The sequence below is a fragment of the Emydura macquarii genome, unplaced genomic scaffold (genome assembly GCF_026122565.2).
Source record: "Emydura macquarii macquarii isolate MOO-44397 ecotype Brisbane River unplaced genomic scaffold, CSIRO-AGI_Emac_v2 contig_1644, whole genome shotgun sequence".
Taxonomy (NCBI): Eukaryota; Metazoa; Chordata; order Testudines; family Chelidae; genus Emydura; species Emydura macquarii.
Genome location: NW_027131781.1, coordinates 620126 through 643046, shown reverse-complemented (window position 1 = coordinate 643046; position 22921 = coordinate 620126). Strand labels below are relative to the sequence as shown.

Here is a 22921-nt window from a genome sequence, read left to right as displayed (position 1 = left end):
CATCCCCCAGTGCCAACGGATGGGCTCTGTTGCCATGGGGACATGGCGAGGCAGCACATTCACAGGCCAGCAGCCATCTTGGGGGACGCTGGCAGGCAGCTGGGCCCTTGCCCTGGGGACATGGTGGCTGCTGGGAGACGGAGCAACTGCTTTGCATCCAGTGCAGAGGGGCTGTGCTGCTTTTATTTTCCTCCTTACACCTCCGAGCAGCTGTTCCTGTCACCGGCCAAGGCGGAGCTGGGGAGCCCCCAGGCCTGCCCCCCACCTTGACGGTGCTGGACTGAAGCTGGTCTCCCACTTTGCTGCTTGACGCAGCCACAGAGACTCTCCTGCTCGGCCTGAGACCGGGGGTTCCCCAGAGCCCAGTTTAGGCTGCTAACGGGGGTTGGTATCCGATTCCTGACCATCTTCTGGCTGACCATCAAGTCTGCTGCTGGGCCTGGCTGCCCCCCCTACCCCCCGCCGTGCGCCCCACGCCGAGGCCTTTCAGCATGTGGAACGTTTGGGGCCGCAGGGCCTAAGCTGAGTGACCAGGGACCGTATTGATCGTAGTGTCTGGGTGGGTGGGTGCCCCAGCTCTGCCCCAGGCTGCTGGCGGGACCCCCAGGTGTCAGGGTGACTGGGGCAGGCAGCTGCTCCTGCCCTAGGAGGTTTCGCTGTCTCATCGATTATTCTGCTGCGAAGGGAGCTGTGCAGGCCACGGCCCAGGGCATCAATAATGGAGCAGGCTGGCTTTGTTCGTGGGCACCGGCATCCGGCGGAGATCAGCCAGGCAGCCGCAGGGACGGGCCTCAGGTTACAGGCTCAGCACGAGGGGCTGTCGGAGCCGACACCCAGCACAGTGGCCAGTGCAGCACCCCTGACGCTTGGACAGGAAAACGACATCGGCTGCGCACAGGGAGGGGAACGCATTGCGGGTACAGGAGGGGGTAAGGGATGGGCTGCGGGTACGGGAGGGGTGGGGGATGGGCTGCGGGTACGGGAGGGGGTGGGGAATGGGCTGCGGGTAAGGAGGGGGTGGGGGATGGGCTGCGGGTACGGGAGGGGGTGGGGAATGGGCTGCGGGTAGGGGGTGGGGGATGGGCTGCGGGTACAGGAGGGGGTGGGGGATGGGCTGCGGGTACAGGACGTGGTGGGGGATGGGCTTGGACTAGATGGCCTCCTCAGGTCCCTTCCATCCCTAATCTATGATTCTAGCAGAGGGTGGGGGATGGGCTGAGTCTATTGGGGGGAGGGGATCAGTGCTGCCCTCATCGGGGTGACCCCTGTGGCAGAGGCCAGTGCGTGCTCCCCATTCCTCCTGCTGGGTATTAGCTCTGCGTCCATGCAGCTTCTGCCTCTGTGCCAGGCTGTCCGATACCTGAGCCGGGCACAGAGCTGGAACGGCATGCTAGGCCGACACACCTTGCTCTCCTCCCCTCCATCCCCAGGTAAGTGCATCTGCCTGCTGGAGCACCTTCATCTGGTGCATGTGGGACCTTGGCCCAATTAGCCACGCAGCATGAACTGTTCGTAGTAAGGCTTGTATCACGGGGGCCCTGGAGGTACCAGCCAAGGTTGGACCCATGGTGCCAGGTGCTGTGCAGACCCCGCCCAAGGGGGGGGCCCTGTGCCAGGTGCTGTGCAGACCCAGAGAGAACAGGCCTGATGGAGAAAGGGAAGCTGACGACCCCCCTGTTACGGAGGTACTGGAGACCCACAGACCATGGCCTGGACCCACACAGGAATTGAGGTGCCTCAAGTCCATTGATTTCAATGGATCTGGGCCCAAGTGACTCCCCAAAGCTCCGTCAGCAGTCTGTGGCAGATCTCCCAGTGCAGCCCCAGTCTGCCCCTGTGTCCCTGCCCCTTTGCCCGCTTGCTTCTGGCAGTGTCTGGTGTCCCCTCTCCTCCCCGCCCTGCTCGTGGAACGTGTAAGGTGAGCACTGAGCTGGACTCACCTCCTCCCTGGCTGTAAGTAATGCTCAGGCGGCAGAAAGAGAGCGGTGAGCTGAGCTGAGCTGAGCGTCTGCCAGCCCTACTGACAGCTTCTGGTGGGGGGGCAGGTCTTGTTCCCTGCAGCAAGCTCCCTGCTCCCGTCTGGCTGAAATCCCAGTGACCCCAGCACCCCCAGCCTTTGGCTTCTGAAGAGGACAGAGAAATGGCTTTGTCTCTCTGGTGTGTCTGGCTGCTGCTGCTGCAACCTCTCCCCAAGGCGGGTGAGTGTGGAGGCGCTTGGGCATGGGGGGGACATCAGTATGTGAAGTGTGTCTTCCTGAGAGGTAGCATCTCATCTTCACAAGGGAACCAGGAGACAGTGCTGCAGGGAGCAGGACCCATGCTGCTCTCACACAGCACAGGCTGTGGTCTGCCAGAGCGGATCAGGCCAGCAGTCCCAGTAGCCTCAGATCCCGTCCCCACGCCTGCTGTTCCAGAGGAACGTGCTGGAAACCCCATCCCTGGACAGTTCCAAGTCAAACACCTCCCCCCTCCCCCCAGCCCCTAGGTGCAAGCTTGGGTGGCCAGCCAGAGCCACCATCCCTCCCGCAGTGTCCACACCCCAATTTGTAGTGTGCTGGCTCGAGCAGAGGTAGAGTACGTCTGTCTGTCCAGGCTGGGACGCTGCTCTCCGCTGCCGTGTGGATATGCCCTAGTGGCTCCCAGCAGGACAGCCCCTGATAACAGGCAGGTGTTGCCTGCCTGGGACAATCCCTGGTTCAGCTCTTGGCTCGGTGATATCCTGTGGCAGTGAGTCCCACAGATTAACTGTGCATGGTGTGAAAAGGAATTTCCTTGCCTCAGCTGCGAATGTGCTGCCTGTCAGTGCTGGTGCCTCTTTGCTTGTGCATCACGAAAGGGTGGAGAGTAACTCCACAGGCAGCGTCTTGTGCCACTGGGGCCTGCGACAGGGATCTGACCACACGAGGGTGGGTGCTGAGCCCAGGCACTGTCAGGAGGGCAGGCACCCGCACAGCTGGGCCCAGTGCTCCCTAGCCGGCGAGGACAGCCAGGAAGAGAGGCACTGAGCTGGGGCCTGTGGCAGGCTGAGGCAGGTGTTGCCAGGAGGGCTGGACAAGCACCGGTGTGGCTGGCGCTGCACAATCCCACCATGGGCGTCCCAGCCCCGCAGCCTGCCAGCACGAGTGGCGGGGGGAGCTCTCCTCCCTCACCTAGCCTGGGGAAGGCAAGTGCCCTGCATGGTGCCTTGGGCAGGTTGTGCCCCAGGCCGGGATTGTGGGTGGAGCTAGGAGAGTCTGAGGTGCTACATCCAGGTGCCAGAGAAATTGCTGCACCCTCCAACTGGGAATTGCTGCCAGTCACCTGTGGGGAGACGCTGACCCCCAGATGCCCTGGGCAGGGCGATGGGATCCCTGGCTGACGTGGGGCGACCCATGGTCTCAGTCTGGGCTCTGTTCTTGCACCCCTGCTCCAGGCCGTTTCAACCAGCTTGGCTTTCCCCTGCAGGAGGAGCCCCGGAAGGGCACAGGGTCCCACTCCGGGACCTCATCTCCTGGCGGCGTTCTGGTGGCTCTGCCCCATCCAGCCCTCGAGCAGGACTGAGGCGGCAGGAGGTGGGGCTGGAGTCACTGGGGAGCCTGCCTACCGTGGGGAGCTCCCCCCTCCAGGCCCTGTGGCAGAGCCGCAGCAGCAGGCGCCGGATTTCTGGCTTTCTCTACAACATCTCCATGCACCTCGAGAACCAAGAGCTGCCGGAGCTGGGGGGCAAGCCCTGGGGCAGCCTGCTGCAGCACCTCCTATCTCAGGCTGAGAAGAGCCCCCCTGTCCCTGTCCTGCATCTGAGGGACGTCCTGTTCTCGCTGAGGGGCAGCCGGGACTGGGACACGCTCCTGAGCCTCCTTCACAGCCTGCTGAGCCTCTTCAGCAGAGACCAGACCCTGCTCCACTTCCTCCAGCAGAACTGGGAGAGGCTGAGCAGCCTGGGGGAGGCTCTGGCCCAGGCACTGCTCGCTGGGGTGCTGGGTCAGGGCGGCCCGGGCCTGCCAGGCACCTTCTGTAGCGTGACAGGACGTAGGAACTGCAGCTCCAGCACAGACTGGACGTCGCAGCTGATGAAGCTCTTTGCGGACACCGGCTGGAAGCCAATGGCCCGTCTGCAGTCTGCTGGCTCAGCGCTGGCTCATGGGCGCGTCAAACCCTTCCACACGCCTCCCGGGGCCTTCCAAGAGCTGAACCTCAATGCCAGCAGCCTGAGCCCAGGGCCAAGCCCTGCAGACACGCTGAGCCTCCTGCAGATCTCCCGGCAAGGGACGGGCATGAACGCTGCACCGGACTCTGGGGAGGGCTCCGAGGACACCCTGTGGGGGGCCCTGGAGGAGGTCAAGCAGCGTTTCCTGCGGAGGATGGGGCGATCACTCTACACCGGCTTCAGGAGGAAGGTCTCGCGCATGACGGGCCTGCTGCTGGACCAGGTCTCGGTGGCCCTTGGCATCCCTCATCCGGATGAAGACGGGAAGTGCTCCGTAGGTGAGTCGTTCCTTCCCAGGACTCATGGGGCAACTAGGTCCCAGCCCCCAGGAGCTGGCTGCACAGCCTGATTCTCCAGGACACTCACTCGCTCCTTCCCCTTCTCCTTTTTCAGGGACCCTGCAGCAGCTGCTGCTATGGTGAGTCATGGGCGCGTGGCCAGCAGTCAGAGCCGGAGGCTCAGCGGTGCAGGCTGCCGGCACCGAGCTGGAAAGACCCCGTTCATGCCAGGCTCCACGCAGGGCTGGCCCAGGCCTGTGCTCAGTGGCTCCCAGGATTTCAGCAAAGGAGCCTCTGCCGTAGCTTCCGCTGGGCCTGCCCGAACTCCAGAGGCTGTCTGGCTGGGCAGAGCTGCCGGAGGGGTCTCGGAGGGACGGTGGCAGAGGGGAGCACGCAGGAGCCATGCTTGCTGCTGAGTCCAGCGGGAGGCCCCTGAGCTCCGTGGCTGCTGTTGTGGGGCTGACGTGCCCTGCTCTTGGGGGGAAGGACGGGAAGAGACGTCCCTTTCCTTCCCCGTGGAGAGGGGCTGCAAAGGCGGGAGGGAGCTGGCCTGGCTGGAGGGCTGGGAGATTGCAGGGCACACAGCAGCCTTGGCCACGACACCTCCTAACATCCAGGCTCGTTCTCCCCACGGTGCTGATGCCCCCCGGCCTTGCTTGCTGTGGGACCAGCTGCAGGGCTGGGAGAGCAGGACGCTGCTGTGCCTCCAGGGCAGGACTGGAGCTTGGCACCAGCTGGGGGACACCCTGTGAGCCGGGCCCAGGCGGAGGCGGAGGGCCGTGGCGGGGTGCTGCCCGGAGGCGGAGGGCTGTTCATTGCAGTGCGCGCTGGGGGCCTGGCGGGGCAGTCTGTGCGGGTCAGAGGAGGCGCGTGGCTGTGCGGTAGGAGGTGAGGCAGTGCCCGGGTGGGTGGGAGAACTCGGACTGGGCCCTGTGCGGTGTGGGTTCTAAGGCCAGCGGGAGCACGGTGAGTGGTGGGATTCCCCAGCAAATGCAGGGGGGCTCCAGGGAGGGTCAGCGAGGGGTATAACCAGCTCTTCTGTCTGCTGCGAACAGGGGCATCAGACACAACATCAGCTGGAACGCCCGGATGCTGGGGTTCCGCTCTGGGACCGTCCCGTCTCCTCCACCAACCCTGCGCTGCATACAGCCTGCCCGAGAGCCGCACAGGCCCGGGGAGGAGCCCCTCCAAGTCACAAAGAGGGCGTCTGGAGACGCCGGGGGTGAGCCCTGGCTCTCAGCCGAGGTTCTGGAGGCTGTCTGCAATGACACTATCCCCAGCCTGCCCGGCATCTCCAACTTCACTGTCTATCTTTACTGCAGCCTATTCAATGGCTCTGACAACTCCAGCCAGCCTCCTTCCAAGCTGGGGGACCTGTGCTCCGACTCCGCCCGGTATCTCTCCTCCACTAGCAAGGACTCCATGTGGGTGAGGGCGTGCAGGGCGCACGTCCCTGAACAGTTCAACACCACGGGCTGCAGCAACACATCCCTGCTGCAGCTTCCCAGTCTGCTGGAGGAGTTGTGTGCCAACCTGTCCCGACGCCCCAAACGCAGCCGCTGTCTGGAGGTGCTGCACGGGGCCCCCTGGCGCCAGCAGGATTTCTGGAGCTGCTTTCTGGAAAAGCAGACTTTCTGGAGTGGATGGCTGTGCAGCAAGGAGAGCCTGTGGGCGGTGCCTGCAGAGGGCAGGGCGTGGATCTCCAAACTCTGCCACAGCCACCGGCTCCAGACAAAGGCACTGAACGCCTCGCTGCTCGGGAGCTTTGATCCCTGCGATTTCCGGGCCTGGAGTCCCCAGCGGCTCGGGAACCTTAGCCTGCTGGAGCAGTGTAGGGGGGCGAATCCCAATAGCTTTCAGGAGCTGGTGTGTGAGAATTCCTCCCTCCTCGAGTCTTTGGTGTCTTCCCACCCCTGGGTCATGGATCACTGCCTGGCCTCCCTGCGGAACGGTCGGTGCTTGCTGCTGCGGCTCCTGGACATCCTGCCTCTTTCCTCTCACTTGGATGCATCCCGGCTCTGCAGGGACCCTGCCTCCTACCTGCTGGGGCTGGCGTCACAGTTCACGCACTGTGAGGAGGAGACTGCCAGCTGGATCCTCAGCCTGAACTATCTCCTGCGTCTCCTGGACTTTACCCTGACCTCCTCTGAGCTGGACGAGGTCGGGCAGGCCGCCAGGGAGCAGCTGAGTGAGGCCATCCTGCTCTCCAGCCTCCTGGACAATAACTCCTTCTGGGCTTCGCTCCAGGTGAACTCCTCCCTGAGCATCCTGCAGGCCGTGGGCCGGTACCTGGAGCAGGAGCATGATGTCTCGCTCAGGAAAGAGCTGCTGCACTGCTTCAGTGTGAGTGGTGCTGGCCCTGCCTTGGAATGAGCGAGCGCGAGGCAGGGGCAGGAAGTGCCGTGCCCTAGGAATTAGGCCAGCGAGTAGCCGGCCCCCACTCGGCGCCTGTCGGTTCTGCCTGGCCTCAGCCACTGGCTGTGGTACATAAGCCATGCTGGGACTGAGCTTTGACCCTTTTGTACACAGCTCTGTGTGCCCCAAGGTGCGGCAGTGCTCCCGGCCACACGCAGAGCAGGTGCAAACCACTTGTGTGTGCACACGCATCTGTGCATGTGCCATGGGGCCGGCACTCCATGCCAGACAGATCCCGAACCGCTGCCGTCGTCAGCTCTGATCTGTCTGACGGCCGCAAACCCCCAGCAGAGAGCAGGCCCTGCACACACCATGTCACCAGCCCTGGCAGGCCAGAAATGCTGAGTCAGCCCCAACCGCCTGGAGAGTCGGCCGGAGAATGAATGCTGGGTCTGCTGCTTGGCCTTCGGCTTGCAGGGCCTTGCCAGATTCCCTCCAGTCCCGTGCCAAGGGGCAGACACGTGCTTGGTTCAGATGAAAGCTGAACTTCTCGCAGAGTCCGACTCCAGGCACACGACTGCTTGCAAGCCAGCAGTGGTGGGACTGGAACTGCTGAGTCCTAGCCCCCTGCCCCCTCCCGTGCCCACTCCCCTTCCAGCGTGTATGGGCTAAACCAAGGCCATTGGCAGGGTAGGTTTGGTGCGTGGAGGTCGGGCACGCTGAGGGCCGAGGTGTCTGGCATGGAAGGCAAATCAGCTGGGAGAGGATGAGACTCAGAGCTTAGAGCTGCAGGCAGGAGTCTCTGCAAATAGCTGCTGAATCCTGAGAGCCCTGGAAGCCCCAGTAGAACTGCTGGCCAGGTCCTCCCGAGAACAGGAGCCAGCAACGCTCCCTCCAGCAGGGCCTGCGTGCTGCAGAGACTGGGGCTCCTTAGTGGGATTCGTTCCTGGGGAGTCCTTGCCCCAGACCCTCGGCTAGTGCCATGCCTGGTGGGGAGGGGGCCCCTTCTGCCGACAGTCACCTGCAAAGCCCTGCAGCTCCAGCGACCCCTGGGAACCTCTCAGAGAGCTGAGCAGCTGGGCACTCCATGGAGGAAGGACTAGAAGGGGTGAGGGCTGTCAGCAAACCCCGGCTATTTCACTGCCTCTTCAGCAAGTGGGCTGGCGGCTCTGGCTGTGAGCTGCCCCGTTCATGAAGCCAGCCCTACAGTTAGTGGATTAATGGGGTTATTTAACAGCTAGTTGGGCAATTGCATAGCTCCCCAGAAAGCTCCCCAGTGAGATTCGGGGGCCCCACTCCGGCGTGGCACTGGGGGACAGCACCGTGCTGTCTGGGCTGCTTTGGTTAATGGCCTTTTAGACACACAGTGTCTTGCTGGTTTCACTGTGGCACGCTGCAGGGAGCACAACCCAGCTGCTGCCCGGCATTCCCTGGGGTGCAAGTGCCTCTTTGCATGGGGCCGCCTGGGGCATCCTGTGCTGTGAGGAAGGATCAGGCAAGAGCAGACTCGCCCTGCATCGCCGGGGGCCCAGACAGCCCATGCCTAGAGTAAGAGCTCCTGGCAGTCTGCTGGAATCACCCTCCCGTGGGCAAGGATGGTCCTGAGGCCAAGAGAGTGACAGAGGGAAGAGCCCAGCCCTCCCGCCTCTCTGTCCCTGGCACCAGCACCTAATGGCAACACAGCTGATTCCCCTCCCGGCTGCGCTGGAGATGGAGGCTGCCTGCAGGAAGGGCCAGCGGCGGGGCCCTTACGAGAACTCTCCTGTTCTCTCCTGCAGCCTGTGCTCTGGGATCTGATCCAAAGAGAAGAGGGTACCCCGGCGCTGGATGTCCTTGTGCAGGTACTGACCCCTCTGAGCTGGGTCTGGGGGCTGTTCTCACCCCATTCTGCCGGTCCCCAGATTTCATAGGGGCCTCCATGCGGGGTGGCTGCTGCCACGTCCCACCTTCCCTCTGCCCATGCGCCCTGCCCTTGCCTGGCACTAGCTCTGGGTGTTTACTGGGGACGTCAGCCTAGTGCCAGCACCGCTGGGAGCCAGGCCGTGACGCGCTGTCCTTCCCCACAGGAATATCTGCAGATGCCGCAGGAAAATTTCCAGCAGCTGCTGCTGTCGGCGGAGAGCAAGGCCGTGCGGCGCTTCCTGTCCCTGCTGCACCGCTCCTGGCACCGGCTGCAGGTGGGCCTGCGGACATGCCGGCTGCTGGGGGTTCTCCTTGCACGGGGGCAGCTGGGGTCCTGCACGTTGTGTGGAGCGCCCCCCTTGCTGTGGCTCCTGACCCGCTGCTCCCACAGGTTGCCACGTGGGATGGGCAGGCGCTGCAGGCTCTCTCCTCACGGCTGATGGGCCGGTTCCCGCAGCTCACGCCGCAGCTCTTCGTTGACCTGTCGCAGTTCATGCCGGTCATGGCTGTATCCGACATCATGAGGGTCCCACCTGCTCTGCTGGCCAACGAGAGTGTGTGAGTGAGGCCCTGGAACGCCCCCAGATCTGAGCCCCCCCAGCCCCTCCACTCTCCAAACTGTGCCCCCCACGTGAGCCCCAGCCCCCCAGACAGTCCCCTCACGCGCCCACCAGGTCAGCCCCCATCTCTGAGCTCCTGCACTGCCCCTGGTAACAGCCCTACTCTGACCCAGCAGCCCGCAGCCTGCGTTCTGCCAGTCCGTCGTGGGCGTGTCCCAGGGCTTTGGCGCCTGGCTCCCCGGTGCTGAGTGCGGGGAGCCGAGCCGGCCGGGTGGGCGGGTCAGCGCAGTGCCGTGGGGCTCCCTAGGCCACGCCAGCTCTAACGTCCGTCCCCAGCTTAGCTGCTCTGCGGAGTCACAGCGCTCGCATGACGCGAGTGCAGAAAAGCACCTTTGCCAAGCTGCTGCTGCAGGCCCAGTTCCTCGGGGACGTGGCCACGTGGCCCCAGGCCTTCCTCCGCGCCACCCAGCCGCTGCTGCCTCACCTGCCGCTTCGCCGCTTCGTGCAGCTCACGCCTCAGCAGGTGGGAATCCAGCCAGAGGCTGCTCTGCTCTGCTCTGCTCTGCTCTGTCAGGGCTGCGGGCCCAGGACAAAGTCACCCGCTGGTCGGGGGCTGGTCCTGTGTCGTTCTGTCCTGGGGCCCACGGCTTTTCGGACAGGCCCATCTCTGCGTCACTCTCCAGCTCCCACGCTTGCGTTCCCTTATCGCCAGGCGGGTCCCTCCGGGCCCCAGGACCCCGTGGGCTGGGCTGGGCTCCCCCGCGCCCCTGCAAGCTGTGTGTTGAGGAGGGTTTGGTGGCGTTGCCCGTCACGTGCATTAGCCCTGTCTCTGCCTGCACAGATCCAGGGGCTGGCGGACGGCTGGCAGGACATCCAGCTTGGGCTGGCCCGGGGGCGCCACCTGGCACACAGCTTGATGGACATGAGCCCTGGAGCTGGTGTGGAGCAGGTGCACAGGTGAGAGGGGCCCGCGGAGGGTTGTGTCATCTCTTGGAGCCCGTGGGGGCTTGGGGGAGTTGTCGCTGCAGAGCCCGTGGGGGGTCGTGTCATCGCTGTGGGGCCTGTGGGAATCAGGGTGGTGTCACTCTGTGGGGCCAGGCTCCTTTCTCCCATTAAGGGACTTCCCTTCTCTCTCTAGGCTGGGGGGCCTGGCTTGCTATCTGAGCCCTGAAGAACTGCAGGCCCTGGCCCCACTGAGCGACCCCTGGGGGCCGGTGGAGCAGAGCCTGCTGGCGTGTGCTGCTGGCGGGGTGCTGCGCCTGCACGGACGGGTGAGCGGAGCTGCTGCGGGGCTCCTGTGCTGGGCTGCCCCGAGCCATACACCCAGCCTGGCCCCCACCTGGGAGGGAGCAAAAGCCCCTTGGAAGCCAGCCATGGGACAGGGCCAGTGCTGTCCTATCCCCTCCTGGCCGGGCAGAGGGAGTTCCCCAGGGCTCTGCGTGCCATCCTGTCTGGAGCCTGGGGGCCAGCAGGGTGCAGGGCGTGGCTCTGGGGGCGGCAGTAGCTGGTGAGCGGCCAGAGCCTGTGTTGGCTGGCTCTTGCTCTGAGCTGCCTGGCTGTGGGGGACGGGGCTGACGGGGCTGAGCTGGCTCTGCTCACAGGAGTGTCTGGCCCCTCACAGCGCTGGGCGCCAGGTGCAGCTGCGTGGGGAGTGGGTGCAGCGGCTCCTGGGCAGATGCAGCCTATGGGGTGTGGGGCCAGGGCTGCCTTGGGACTGGTCCCCCACCCAGTTGATCCGGTGGCTCCAGCCTTTGTCCTGCAGGCATCTCCCTTGTGACTGGAGAAAGCCCAGCCCACCAGTGCGCTCTCCCCTCCTCCTTGCAGGTAGCCTACGCACTGGCAGAACTGTTGCGCTCTGCCAGCCTGGCGGCTGTCGGGCCCCAGGAGCTGCATGCCTGGCGAGGCATCATTCCAGAGCTGGGGGTCAGGTTCCTGCAGCGCCTGTCAGCCCCCCAGCTCAGGGCTCTGCTTCCAGAGCTGAAGGCTGCGCACCTGACACCAGCCCAGGTGAGTCCCCAGTGCCCCGGCTGGCTCTCATGCCTGGAGCCTCACCTGCACAAGGCCGCATGGTGTAGCGGGGATACGGCCTGAGGTAGGCACGACTGGGACACGGCTGGGTGCGGGAGCTGGAGCCCTGTGTGGGGAAGGAGGATGACTAGCCCAGCCACCTGGAGCCTTCGTGGGCCTGCCACGGTGCCCCATGTCCCAGGGCATCCCGGGAGCTCATGGTGTGCAGGGCACACTGCTCCCTCCAGGCCACTCTGCCCAGAGGCAGCTGGACGTTGCCTCCTACTCCAGCAGAGATCAGGAAGGCGCACGTGTGACGGATCCACAGGATCGGTGCTACACCCCCTGGTTTGGAACAGTCCCCAAGGGGTCTCACTCCTCCTTCAGGATACGCCAGCAGCCTCATGGCCTCCTGAGACTGAGCCGCTGGGGTCCAGCCCTCCTGCTGCACCCCGTGAGCTCTGCTCAGCGGTTTCTCTGCCACAGAGCCGCGCAGAGGCTTGCCCGCTCTGCAGGGACCAATGCACCTCGGCCAGCATTTGCAGGGACGCTCCAGCAGCAGCATCAGAACAGTCGGGTTTATCAGTCGGCTGGACACAGCCTCAGACGCCTTAGGTCAGCCCAGAGAAGTGAAGGTTCAAGCCCCGTCCATTCTCGTCAGCCCCAAGCAATTCACCTGCCATGCTGCAGTGCCCTCCACCTCCAGGCGCTCGCTGTCACTCTCAGGCCTGGTCTATGCTAGGAAATCAGGCTGGTTTCACTGCCCCAGCCAAGGGGGTGAGAATCCACCCTCGAGTGAGGTAGTTACGCTGGTTTAAGTCCCGGAGCAGACAGTGCTAAGCAGCCCGTGCTACCAGGAGACCCCTTCTGTGGGTGTAGGCAGTGTCTGCTCTGATGCACTGGGCCACGCTCGCGTTCTAAGCATAGACAAGCCCTCGGTCTGACCTCTTCTCAGCTGCCCAGAGAGAGCCCAGACTCCTTCCAGCAGCCAGCTCTTACCTCACGCCTGCCCAGTCCTTTGTGCTCAACCTGGCTCTTTGCTCAGCTTCCCTGCCGGGAGGTGGGGAACACCAGCTGGGAGGTGTCAGTGTCCTCTGCGGCTTCGCCACTGGTACCGGTTGGCCTCAGCCAGTGTTTTTAGTGACCCGTTCGGCTCGGACAGCCAGGTGACAGTCACACCCTATGTCTCCCGGCTCCATGAGAGCACAGTCCCCCCACCCTGGATAGCCATGCAAAATATAGGGGAAACTGAGGCGCACACGGACCTCATATTACAGAAGATGCCCACCTTGTCACGCGTGCCAGTGGCCCTGCCAAGCCGCCCAACGCTGCATCCTGTGCCGCCACACGCAGAGCCTGGTGCCCGACCGGTGAGGTGCAGGGGCCCTGCCGTGCCAGCTGTCCATAGCCTGGCCTGCACCCCCAGGCTAGGCTTCCTGCTTCCCCTTCCTCACAGACTCTGCTTTATTTCCAGGTGTCTGTGCTGCTCACGCAAGCCGTCCAGACCGAGAACGTGAGTGTCGGGCGCCCCCCAGGCCAGCAGCCCTGGCTCCCCTGCAGTGCATTGGGGGTGGGGGGAGCAGGCCCAGCTTCCGTAGCCACAGGTGTAATGCCACCCCCGCTCCTGCCCTGGTCACATGTCCCTCTGCTCTGGACGTGGCCTTCCACATGTCGTCCCCCCGCTCTGGGCACAGCCCCCCTCAGCCTCCCCGCTCTGGGTACAGACCCCTATGGCCCCCACTCAGGCCTCCCAGCCCTCCCTGCTCTGGGCACACCCCCTCTGCCCCCCAGGGCGCACCCTCTCCTGGCTCTGGGATGGGTCCCCCCAGCCGTGTGCCTGCCCCCTGCCGAATCTCTGCCTGTGCGTGCCTGGCAGGTGACGGAGGGTGTGGTGAGCAGACTGTGTCCCCTGATGCCTGGCCTTGGGCCCGAGTCCCTCCAGGCCATTACCTGGCCCATCCTGGCCCAAGCATGCGAGTGCCTGGCCCCAGCTCTGCCGCTGCTCTCGGCCCCCCAGAAGGCAGTCCTGTTGCAGGCTGTGCAGGTACCATGGGGACAGAGGGAGGGCCTGGAGGGCATCAGGGGTCTGCGGGTGGAGGGTCTGGGGATGCGTAGGCTGGGCTGGGGGGCAGAGGTCAGGGGCACTGGAAGTGCAGGGCGGGGCAGGAACTGGGGGGGTGTTGAGGGGCCCTGTGCAGTGGCCCTGGCTCTCGCCCTGCTCCTGCCAGGCGGTGGAGCTGAGTTCTCGTGTCACAGGCTCTGTCTCCCTTCCAGAGGCTCAGCCGTGAGCAGCAGGCTCGGACCATCTGGCCAGACTGTCTCCTGCCCTTTGTGCCCCTCAAGATCCTGCCGCTGGACGCAGCGACTCTGCTGGGGGAGAGCGGCCGGTTTCGGGAGCTGCCCTGGTCCCAGCAGCAGGTGAGATGCTGTTGCCAGGTTTGAAGGGACCTGCCGAGCTCCAAGGGCAGAGCTGGCTGCAGGGAGCCTGGGGCAAGCGAGGGCTCTGGGCCGTGTAGCCCGTGTGCCTGGCTGACTCCAGCCCCTCCCTGCTTCTCCGCAGGCCCAGTTCCTCTGGAGGAAGGTTGAAGCGGGGACCAACGTGACCCAGGACACGGTTCGGTGAGCAACAGCAGGGCAGGGCGGACTCGGTCCCACTGGGGCCGGCTGTGCCCGAGCGGAGTGTGCCTGCAGGAGGGGCGGTCTGACGCTGTCCCCTTGGCAGGGTGCTGGGGACGCTGGCGGCTGGCATGGGCTGTGCCACCCTGCAGCAGTTCAGTCGGAGGGCGGATTTCCTGGGCGTTCTCCGCGTTCTCTATGCGTGTCCCAGCAGCCTGCGTGGACGGCTGGTAAGAAACACTGCTCCCTGTGAGCCTGGCCTGGACGGCCGGGGCCCTGCCCTGTGACGGCACCGCGGCCCCAGTCTGAGCCAGGGCTTCTCGCTGGCTGCGGCCCGGCCGGCTCCAGCGTCACTTTGTCCCCTTAGAGGCAGTGTGTCTGGGAGGAAATCCGCAGGCGGCCGGGACTCTCCGGGGAGGAGCTGGTGTGGCTGGGACCGGAGTTCCTCATGGATTTACCGTAGGTGACCCTGGCAACACCACTTCCCGCTGCCACGGGCAGTAACAGCTGCCAGGAGAGCAGGAGCTGAGCCGGTGATAGGTCCCCTTCCCCTCCCCCACTCTTACCCTGCACTGGTACCCCAACCCCTGCTCGGTGTCACAGATCTGGGGTGCCCCTGCTGGCTGCTACCAGGCTGCTGAGAGGGGAAACCAAACCTCTGGGTCCCCGGCTGGTGTGAGCCTCCACAGAGGCCGGAGCCTGGAGTCCGAGCCTGGAGTCGTGAGGCAGAGGCTTGGGATGCAGACCCGCCATCTGGCGTCTTCTTCTGAGAGCTGGGGCCTGATGTCCAGGTGCCTGCTCCTATGGGTGCAGCGCTGACTGCAGAGCCCTCTGCCGAGGGAGCCTGGTGGGCAGAGCTGAGCTTCCGCAGAGGCACTGGCAGTCTGCGCACACGGACACAGAGGCTAACACCTCATGGCCCGTTTGCACTCGGTTCCCAGGAGGCAGGTGTGAGCCCCCGGGCCACTGAGTCTGGCCAGCTGGGCTTGCACCTGCGCCATGTGGCCCAGCCCCATAGCAAACGATAGCGAGTGCCCGTGCTCAGGGGAAGGGCGGGACAGAATGTGCCAGCTACCCTAAGAGCCCAGCGGCTGGATCCCGTGTAGGTCCCAGAGGTTTGGCCCAGCAGCTGGGTCCCGTCCCAGCAGTCTGGTGTGAGTGTGACAGGTGTGACAGCCCATGGAGGGGTGGTGCTAAGGTAGCTCCGGCCCTGCTTGTCGGGCAGGTAGGGAGCTGGGCTGTCAGAGGGGAAGGCTACAGGCCGCAAGGGGGGCACCCTGAGATGGCAGGGCTGCAGTGGCTCCTGAAGCAGCAGGAGGGCTCCTCGTGCCAGAGACCGTCCCCAGCTCTGTGAGGAGTCCCGCGAATGCCCAGGGCGAGCTGAGGGGGAGCGGCCGACTCAGCGACAGGGCCAGAAGGATGCCAGGAAAGCTGCCAGCCAGGCAGCCCTGGAGTAAGCTGCTGCCACGGGCCGGGCTGTTTTTTGTGGACCCTGGGGGGGGCCTGTTCTCTGCTGAGTCTGAATATTTGCTTTTCCGCACGGTAGCTGGAGAAGTGTGTGGAAGGGACGGTCCGAGGGGACAGGCTACAAGGGCGTGCGGCCAATCTGCGGCTGCGAGCGGCAAATACCTCCGATGGCTGCTGCTGGGACGCTGGGTGGGGAGGGCTCTGAGCTACTACAGAGAATCCTTCCCAGTGTCTGGCTGGTGGGTCTTGCCCACATGCTCAGGCTATAATGATCACCACATTTGGGGGTGGGAAGGAGTTTTCCCCCGGGGCAGATTGGCAGAGACCCTCGGGGTGTCAATGGTGGAGTCTCTGTCCCTTGTGGTCTTTAAACCATGACCTGAGGAGTCCAGTAACTCGCCAGAGGTTAGGGCCTATTACAGGAGCGGGCGGGCGAGGTTCTGTAGCCTGAGACGTGCAGGACGCCTGGCTAGAGATCATGCTGGGCCCGTCAAGTCTCCGAGTAAACAGTCAGCAGACCCGCAAGGGGGGCGAAGAGGCTGGACAAAGCCGACCCAGTGGCGGTAACTGGGCATGGCCAGGGTCCCAGCCCAGCGAGGCAGGTGCCCCAGAGGGAGCGTGATCAGGTCTGCACACATCCTCCCCCGGCCAGGTACGCTTGCCACTGCTGCACTGCCTGCCCCGTGGGGCCCTGCGGCCAGGGCTCTGGGCTGTGGCAGCCATGGGCACAGAGGCTCCCCTCTGGGGAGGGGCCGTTGGCTCTGTCCACCCGTCTGCGAGACAGAGGGACAGCTCCTCGCAGCAAGGGGCAGTCGTGCCAGCAGGCAGAGGCAGGTTAGATGGTGCCAAAGGGAGGAGACCGCACGCCAGCCCCGTGCCCTGTACCACTCGCCTTCCTGCTGCCGAGGGCCAAGGCCAGGCGCACCCCGGCCCAGCCAGCGCAGGCCCCAAGCCCTGTGGGGAGCAGCTTTCACCGCAGGCTCCAGAGGGTCCTTGCCGTGCCCCAGCCCTGGGGCTGCATCCCTGGTGCCTGCTGGCCCTTGTCTCATGCCCTGCCCTGGGCCCTGCCGGCCCCGCGCCTTGTCCTGGCCTGGGCCGGGTCCTGCCCTGCTCTGTCCTGGGCTATCCCCGCCACCCCTCCACGGGCTCTGCCTGACCCCATCCCATCCTGAGCGATGCCCTGCCCCGCCTGGGCCCTGCGCTGCACGGAGCCATCTGACTCTTGCAGGGTGAAGCTTGTTGACAAGCTGCCCAACGACTCGGTCAGGCTGATTCTGGACCATGTGAGCAGCCGCCCCTGGAGCCTGCTGGAGCTGCCGCCCCACCGCCGCGCTGCCCTGGCCCACAGGGCCCTGCGCCTGCTGGTAAGGGGGGGCTTCATGGCTGCAGCTGCAGGGGGGAGGTCAGGGCGGGGAGCTCAGCAGCTCCACTCCCTCTCCTGCCAGAGAGCGCCGGGCGAGGCCGAGATCCCAGGGCAGATTCTGGACCTCCTGGGCCCGTTGCTGGGGTTCCTGGGCCCGGAGGCTGCTGCTCAGATCCAGCCCGCGAGCCTGCTGCTGCACCTGGAGGAGCTGCAAGCCGCTTGCCTGGCGGAGGAGTTTGCCGAGGAGCTGGGGAGGCTGCTGCTGACCGAGCGAGTGCTAGGGTAAGCGAAGTCCAGCCCCGGCCCCCGCCTCACCCGCTGCCTGCTGCCCCCTTCATGCCGCCCTTCCCTCGCAGTCCACCGCAGCGCTGGAGCCTGCTGGACCTGCAGCAGCTGGGACGCCTGGTGTTTCTGCTGCCGGTGGAGGGCATCCAGCAAATCCCAAGGGTGAGACCAGGCCCCCCCCCCCGTCCCATGCCAGCCGCACCCCGGCCTTTCACCCTGCACCCATCCCTGTGGCCCCCCGCCCCACCCCGCCCCTCTGCCCTGGGCCCCCCGTGCCAGCTGGGCTGTGCCCCACCCTGCCCCCCACCCCAGCTGTGCCCTGTTCTTCCCTCCCTTGTGCCTTCCCCGCCATGCTGTGCGTGCCCCGCAGCGGCTGTGCCCTGGGCCGCGCTCAGCGCGCCGTGCCCCACACGGACCCCGCACGGCGCCCACTCGTCTGCCCGCTGGTGTCTCCCAGGAGCTGCGCAGCAGAGACACCCTGGAGCAGCTGCTGCAGAGCCAGCGGGACTGGGAGCGGAGCGAGCTGGGCCGGCTGTGCCAGCCCCCTGGCACCCAGGCCAGGCTGAGGCGCCGGAAGCAGGCGCTGGTGGCCTGGCTGGTGAGGAGCAGTCCGGCAGGGGGCCCAGGTGAGATTGCGGGGCCATACGTGCCCACGCCGCCCCCAGGATAGTGCCATCACCACCTGCCGCCCCCTGGGCAGCCCACCCCCAGCGCGGTGCCATCGCCGTGTGTCCTCTGCACCCGGGTAGGACCCCTGCTCCCAGCTGGGTGCCATCTGTGTGCAGGCCCCCCAGCATGGTGCTGTCTCCTTGGCCATTCCTGGGGGCAGGCCCCTCCCCTACCAGCACGGGGCCATCTCTGCAGCCGTCCCCAGGGGCAGGGGCCCCCCGGCACGGTGCCATCCCCAGGCACAGGCTCTGCCAATGCCCGTCACAGACTCCCCTGCCCTGCAGTGGCTCTAGGTGATGGGGCGGGCAGGGCAGGGCAGAGCTGGTGGCTGCCACGTGCTGTGCTTGGCAGACCCTGTTCCCAGCTGTGCTGACATGCGCGCCACCTTTCCTGCGGCCTGGAGCGCGGCACAGATCGCCAGCATGGCCCCGTCCCACTTCGAGGGCTGCCTGGCTCTCATCAGCCAGGACCCTGCACTCGTGCCCGGACAGCTCCACGCCGCTCTGGGCAAAGCCAAGCAGGTGAGAGCGAAGCCAGTGGGCGGGCTGGGAGAGGGCACGCAGCCACGGGGAGCTGGCGCTGGCTGAAAGCGCTGGGGCAAGGGGCAGGCAGAGGTGGCATGGCGAGGTCCCAGCGGGCGGTGGCACCCACTGACGGGTGTGAGACGGGCACGTCACGTGAGATGGCAGGGTCTAGCACACTGCGGCAGGGAAGAGGGTGAGGGGGGCTGTGCACACTGAGTGGGGGAGAGCCAGCAGTCTTTGGGGGGCTGCGCTAGGGGGGGAGCTGTGCTGGGGGGTGGAGCTGCGCTGGGGGGGAGCTGCGCTCACTAGGGTGTGACAAATGTGGTAACGTTTTTAATGATTCGTGTGTCTGCCTCAGTTTCCCTCTGCTTTGCATTGCTGCGCATGGAGAGTAAAGGGTTAAAAAGCTGCTTTTGGGGCGCTGTGCCTGTCGGGGGTGGGGTGAATGCAGAGCCAGTGCTAGGCAGAAGCAGACTAACCAATTGCTCAGGGCCCCCCAGTAATTATTCGTTTGTGCTGTGCTGGGGGAGCCCCAGCCTGTTCCCGTGTAAGGCCCCAGTGGGCAGCACCTGCACTGTCCAAACGGGGCGTTACCGACCATGTCGAGGGAGGCTCTGGGAGGACAATGGGAACCGCGAAGGCTGGTTGTTTCGCAGCGCACAGCAGGGCGCTGCAGGACTATGGCCGTGGACGGCGGCGCCGGGGGCTGGGATCAGAGCTGCCCTTTGGAGGGACACAGAGCTCCCCGGGCTCTGCGCCCAAAGCCAGGAAACCGGGGGGTTCTTTCAGCAGCAGGGCTCAGGGCAGCCCTGGCTCGGCCGTTCTGCAGAACGCCGTGGCCTGGGCGTCTCGGTGCTGCCGAAGGACGTCCCCTGCCCCGGGCAGCGACCCACGGACCTGCGCTGGCTGGAAGAGGCGGCCGGCCGGGTGTCACCGCAGACACTTGCTGCCGGGCACTGATCCCAGAGCGCCCAGCTCTCCCACAGCCGTCTCTCAGCTGGCCGTGCTGGGCAGAGCCCCGGGGAGAAGCAGTGGGGCTGGAGCCCAGAGACTTGGTCTCAGGGGCGCGGAGGCTGCGTGCCCTAGCCTGAAAACAGCAGGAGGCCTGGGGGATCTGGGCCACTGAAGGGCCCCTGCAAGGGACGTCTACGCCGGGTGTGTAGCACAGTGCCTGGGGATCCCTGGGCTCGGGGAAAGGGCGCAGTGCTCATGGCGGGGAGGCAGGCAGTGCTCATGGCAGGGAAGGGGGGGCAGTGCTCATGGCGGGGGGGGGGGGGGGGGAGGGGGCTGTGCTCATGGCCGGGGAGGGGGGGGGTGCTTGCTAAGGGCTGTCCTTTGTGCTGTGCAGCTGTTTGGAGCTGCCCGGCCCATGCAGCCAGTTCACACCCTGCAGCTGGGCCTGCTGGCCACGCAGCTGAGCGAGCAGGAGCTGCAGGAGCTGGCGCTCTCCGACTGGGGGGCCCTCGCTGTTCTGGGGGGCCTGGAAGGCTGGACAGCAAAACAGGTAAGGCACCATTCAGTGCCCCTGGGCCAGGGCAAGGAGTCCAGCCCTGCTCTGCCCCAAAGGCCCCTGGCCCAGCCGCCCAGCCCAGCCTGGCTTATGGGGAGTGGACTGCGGCCTAGCCCTTCTGCCTGCTGGGTGCAGTGTCTGGCTGGGGTGAGGGGCTGTGCTGGGCCACGCTGACCAGGGGCTGCTCTGCCCCCAGATGCGAGCCGTGGTCTCCAGCTTTCTGCACCAGAGTGGGACGAGTGTGCAGGGCCTGGCGCTCCCAGAGCTGGCTGCCCTCGGGCACCTCCTGTGTGGTCTGCGTGCCGAGGAGTTGCAGATGCTGAATAGCCAGGAGTTCAGGTCCGTGCCGGGGGCAGCCCCTCGAGGGGGAGGAGGGAGAGGCGGGGCGTGCGGGGGGGGGGGAGGTTGTGGGGGCTCCTTTGGGAGCTGGATTTTGGGCACTAATCATTCAGCGAGCCCAGGTCTCCAGGTGTTCCTGCAGCTCCGAGTTCAGTAGCCAGAGAGGGAGAGTGGCAACGGGGTTGTCCCTAGCCCACCAGCTGGGGGTGTTGTCCCTGGGTGGCACTTGTGGGGGAGGTTGCTGGGTGCCAGCCCCAGAGCGTTGTGCGGGGTGTCAGCCCTGTCTCAGCTGGCCGTCGGTGCTGGGCGCAGAGGCTGTGACGCCAGGGGCTGGCTCTGACGTGGTCTCTGCTCCCTCCTCCCACAGCCAGGCTGCCCCGTTCGTGGGTTCCCTGACACTCGGCTGCTCGGAGAGGCAGATGGAGGCTCTGGCTGAGCTGCTGATGTCCAGCTCGGCGTTCGGCCCCGTTAGCAGCTGGGAGCCCGAAATCTTCACTGAGATCGGAACGCTGGCAGGTGAGGAGTGGCCGGGTGCTTCTGGGGCAGTCTGCATGGGAGGCAGGGACGGGGGGTAACGAGGCAGTGGACAGGCAGCCGGGGAGCATGGGAATGGGCCTTCCGCGCTCAGCTGTGTGGTCAGTGCCCTCCAAGGCCTAGCCTCCCCCGTGCACAGGAACTGCATGGCAGCCCAGAGCCATGGGCCCATCTAGCCTGGACCCCCTCGTCCCCCTGCGTCAGATCAGCCCTGGGGGCCGAGGGAGCCTGGAACCCCCCCCCATCACGGTAGGTCCATCTAGCCAAGTGAAACGCTGCTCCCTTCCAAATTCCCAGGTCCCCCGGCCCGGAGGGACCATTGTGATTCTCGTCCGACCTCCTGTGCACAGCCCTGCCCACAGGAATCCCTAGAGCAGAGCATCCACCTGGCACAAATCAGTCAGTGATGCAGAACCCGCCATGGCCCTTGGCAGATTGGTCAGTGTTAAATATCGAGGCCTTATTGCCAGCCTGAATTTCTCCAGCGCCAACTTCCCAGTGCCCCATGAGGCCGTCCCTGGAGTGGTTCCCCATTTGAGAGGGACCCCAATGTGAGGCTTGGGGTTGCAGAACCCCTGAGGTTTGGCCCAGTCATGATGGTGGCCAGGCCAATCCTGAGTGATGCTGTGAACAGGTCACAACCCCGGGCCCAACCCCACAGGGCAGGAGCCACCTCTGCAGGTGAGTGGGGCCAGGCCCACTTTCAGGTGCCCCTTGGTGGGGAGTTTTTGGCAGGGTGGGGGGGGCCGTAGTTTCTGTGCAGCCCTGATCAGCACCCCTGCCCCCCCAGCCCAGTCCCTGGTGCACTCTTCCTTTTGGGGCTAGGGTGGGGACCTGGGCGGGGAGCGTGGCTCTGTGAGCAGCTCCGCGGGCGCTGGGGCAGTAACCAGCCCTGCTCTGTCACTCCCCAGCTGGGCTCCAGGACATCGCTCTGTCCTCGCTCGTCCCAGAGCAAATCTGGGCGCTGACGCCGCTGGCCATCGCCGCGATCCCCGCGCCCAAATTCACCGTGAGTTGCACCCAAGCGTCCGTGCTCGTGCCCACGAAATCCCTCCTGCCTGCACCGGCACGTGGCAGGCCCAGGGCGCATGTCAGCACCCACAAGCCGAACTCTGATGGGACAAAGGGGTGCAGGGGAGGGGCAGGGGTGAGCAGAGCCCTGGGGCAGAGCTCTGGAGCTGGGGTGGCCCCGCCGTGGGCAGCGCCTGGGGCTGTGGGGGTTGTCTGAGCGGTAGCTCTGCCGTCCCAGGCCGTGCGTGCGGTGATGCTGCCATGTCCCCGCAGGTCGTGTTCAGCCCGGCCCAGCTGCTGGGCTTCACCAGCGCCCAGGCCTCAGCCGTGACCCCCCAGCAGCAGGCGCGGCTCAGCGCCGAGCAGAGGCAAGCCGTGGCCAGTGCCCAGTTGGAGGGGGAGGTCGCCCAGGACGGCAGGGGTGAGAGTCCAGCACCGCCATCCAACGGCTGCTCTGCAGGCTCCCTGCTGGCCCTCCAGCGCTCGGCCTCCCTGGCGCAGGCTGTGCACCCACTCCGCGTCACTGCCCCTGCCCTGGGCTGCTGGCTGTGCGGCGGGGTACAGCCTGCAGATCCTGGGACTGCAGGGCCGGGCGTTTGCCCTGGAATTCACCTCTTAACACAGACTTGGGCCCCGACGCTCAGCCTCGCTGGCGAGTTATCTTCTCGCCCTGGGAGTGCAGAGAAAATGTGGCACCTGTGGCTGCCTGCCCAACGGAGCTTGGCACCAGCCCCCACAGGCGCCAGCCTGGCCCAAGGAACCCGAATCTCCTTTGCGCTGTGCCAGGCGCCTGGCCTTATCTCCTGCTGCCCTGCCAGGCCCCACCAGCAGCTGCCTCTGGCCCCAGCCAGAGGCCCAGCTCAAACACCAGCCCCCAATGGACATCGGCTGGGTCTGTGCTGCCCGTGTGTCCGGGTGTGCACCCAGGGGCGACAGGCAGTTCCCACGGCGTCTGCAGTGGCGTTAGGGCCTGCTGGGGCGCACCTCGGCCTCTGGGAGAAGGCAGCTGTGCGCTAACGCTTTCTTTTCCTCCCGCAGGCAGGAGTCGAGCCCGGCCCCGTCCTGGGCCCAGCGCCCTGGCACTCCTCTGTCTGCTTTACAGCTTCAGCTGAGAGCCGCTCCTGCTCCTGGTGCCTGTATTTACAATAAACCTCTGCAGCCTGCTGCCCGGCTGTGCTCGCGGGCTCTGCGCCGCTCCACAGTGCTGCCTGAGCAGGGGAGGCAGGTCCTGGCACCTGCTGCCGGCTCAGCCTGAGAGCTGCAGCTTCTGCTGCCGAACCAGTCAACAGGGAAGCGCTTGCGCACCTGCCCTCCC

At 65.7% G+C, this 22921-nt stretch overlaps 1 protein-coding gene across 1 annotated transcript; it reads left to right on the top strand.

The window, feature by feature from the left end:
• The first annotated feature begins 718 nt into the window (after positions 1–718).
• On the top strand, positions 719–22718 carry STRC (stereocilin). Its single transcript, XM_067556050.1, has 26 exons — positions 719–917; positions 3445–4464; positions 4580–4604; positions 5520–6807; positions 8598–8660; positions 8886–8996; positions 9113–9279; positions 9618–9804; positions 10123–10238; positions 10420–10552; positions 11106–11288; positions 12763–12801; positions 13165–13332; positions 13563–13706; positions 13849–13907; positions 16600–16735; positions 16817–17016; positions 17091–17181; positions 17390–17645; positions 18040–18209; positions 19561–19716; positions 19919–20061; positions 20429–20577; positions 21507–21604; positions 21880–22258; positions 22645–22718. The coding sequence occupies exons 1-26, from the start codon at positions 719–721 to the stop codon at positions 22716–22718; spliced, it is 5754 nt and encodes a 1917-aa protein (XP_067412151.1).
• Positions 22719–22921: the final 203 nt, after the last annotated feature.

Coding starts and splice junctions, on each gene's coding strand:
- STRC (XM_067556050.1), top strand. CDS start 719: ATGGAGCAGGCTGGCTTTGTTCGTGGGCACCGGCATCCGGCGGAGATC. Junction 9,805..10,122: donor TGCAGCTCACGCCTCAGCAG/GTGGGAATCCAG, acceptor CTGCCTGCACAG/ATCCAGGGGCTGGCGGACGG. Junction 19,717..19,918: donor AAGGCTGGACAGCAAAACAG/GTAAGGCACCAT, acceptor CTCTGCCCCCAG/ATGCGAGCCGTGGTCTCCAG.